Below are 1,556 nucleotides of genomic sequence, written 5' to 3'. Positions count from 1 at the left end.
ATCACTGCACCCTTTTTTCCTGTTGCTCCCCCTGTCCCATCACCTCCCCACTGCACCCCCCTCATCCCGGCACATTCCCCATTTCCCATCACAGAGTTTCTATGCCCTCCCCTGCACCACTCTGTCCCCCACCTCAGCTCACACCCCTGTCACTGCCTGCGCCTCTGCCTCGTGCCCCTCATCCAGGCATGGGGGTCCATCCCCCATTCCAGCCCCCTGCACCCCTCACCTGCTCTGGGTGCCCCCAGGCACAGCGACTGCAGCCCCCACTCTCCCTGCCCACAGGGCACCTGCCCGCGCTGAGGACACGGGACGAGGGCACCATCTCCAAAGCACAGCATATCATAACACACCTCAGGAAACAGGTACAGGCTGGGCTTGAGGCACCCCCTGCCCCGGGCTGGGGGGTACTGGAGCCCCTCAGGGAGGAGGGGACTCTGTTGTGTCACCCACGGGTGGGATTTGGTGTGTCCCGTGGGATCCAACCGTGGCGTTTGCTGCGCAGAAGTACAACGCTGACTACGACCTGTCGGCCACGCAGAGCGCGGACGCACTGGCCTTCGTGTCCCTGCTGGAGGAGAAGCTGCTGCCAGTACTGGTGAGGCTCGGGGGGGCTGCAGGGAAGGGGGGCTTGCCGAGGATGGGCTCTGCTCCCTGGAGCTGTGCTGGTGGGCTCGGGTGTGTGCCCACCTGCCAGCAGAGCCAGCGAGCGCTGCCAGCAGCAACATCCCGGGAGCCTGGCATGGCAAAGATCAGGGTACGGGGGTGGCAGCAGTGGGTTGTGCAGCCCGGGCTGGGGTCTGCCCTTCACCCCAATGCTCCTGCAGCCCCTTGTGGTCTCCAGGGTGGCTGTGCCAGGCAGGGGCTCTGGTGTGCCAGCAGCTCTGGCTGCAGCCCCACCATGGCCAGGCTGTGGGTTGTTCTCCACCACAGATCCACACCTTCTGGGTGGACGCAAAGAACTACGTGGAGCACACGCGGAAGTGGTACGCGGAAACCATCCCCTTCCCCCTCAACTTCTTCCTGCCCAACGCCATGCACAAGCGGCAGCTGGAGCGGCTGCAGCTGTTGTGGGGGGATGACTACATGGAGGATGAGGAGAAGCTGGAGAAGGAGGTGAGGAGGGATGAGGTCTGGGCACAGTGGGTCCTCGGCGGTGTCCAGGGGAATCCATGTGAGGCCAAAATCCCAAACTGGGGTCTGGGGTTCCCTCTCCTCCTCCCCTGAGCACTGTGGCTGTACCTGGCAGGTGACAATCCTCTGTCCTTCTCCTGCAGCTCTATCAGGAAGCTCGGGAATGCCTGACACTCCTCTCCCAGCGCCTCGGCTCACAGAAGTTTTTCTTTGGAGACTCGTAGGTGGCCAGAGGGGGAGAGGGGAAGGGGCCTGAGAGCCCCCTGCACCCCAGCAGGGCTGAACCCCCGTGGTCTGCAGGGGAGCTGCAGCCCCTCTGCATTGCTCTGGGGGTGGAACAGGCTTGCAGGGGACAGGGCACCCTCCTAAGGAGCAGGAGCCACGTGCCGTCCCCTGGAGTGCTGGGGCTGGGGGTGGCTGGT

The 1,556-nt window shown here is 64.3% G+C and overlaps 1 protein-coding gene across 1 annotated transcript in view; it reads left to right on the top strand.

Annotated features, from left to right (window-relative positions):
• The first annotated feature begins 173 nt into the window (after positions 1-173).
• The window catches only part of MTX1 (metaxin 1), a 2,109-nt gene continuing 726 nt past the window's right edge, over positions 174-1,556 (top strand). The window contains exons 1-4 of the mRNA XM_017727894.1: positions 174-365; positions 506-598; positions 934-1,116; positions 1,278-1,354. Coding sequence (XP_017583383.1) covers positions 189-365; positions 506-598; positions 934-1,116; positions 1,278-1,354 — 530 coding nt within the window. The 5' untranslated portion in view covers positions 174-188. The remainder of the gene's footprint in view (positions 366-505; positions 599-933; positions 1,117-1,277; positions 1,355-1,556) is intronic.

The sequence above is a fragment of the Corvus brachyrhynchos genome, unplaced genomic scaffold (assembly GCF_000691975.1).
Source record: "Corvus brachyrhynchos isolate BGI_N302 unplaced genomic scaffold, ASM69197v1 scaffold122, whole genome shotgun sequence".
NCBI classification, from domain to species: Eukaryota; Metazoa; Chordata; class Aves; order Passeriformes; family Corvidae; genus Corvus; species Corvus brachyrhynchos.
Note: the sequence above shows the minus strand (reverse complement) of the source record. Positions and strands in the feature narration are given on the sequence as shown.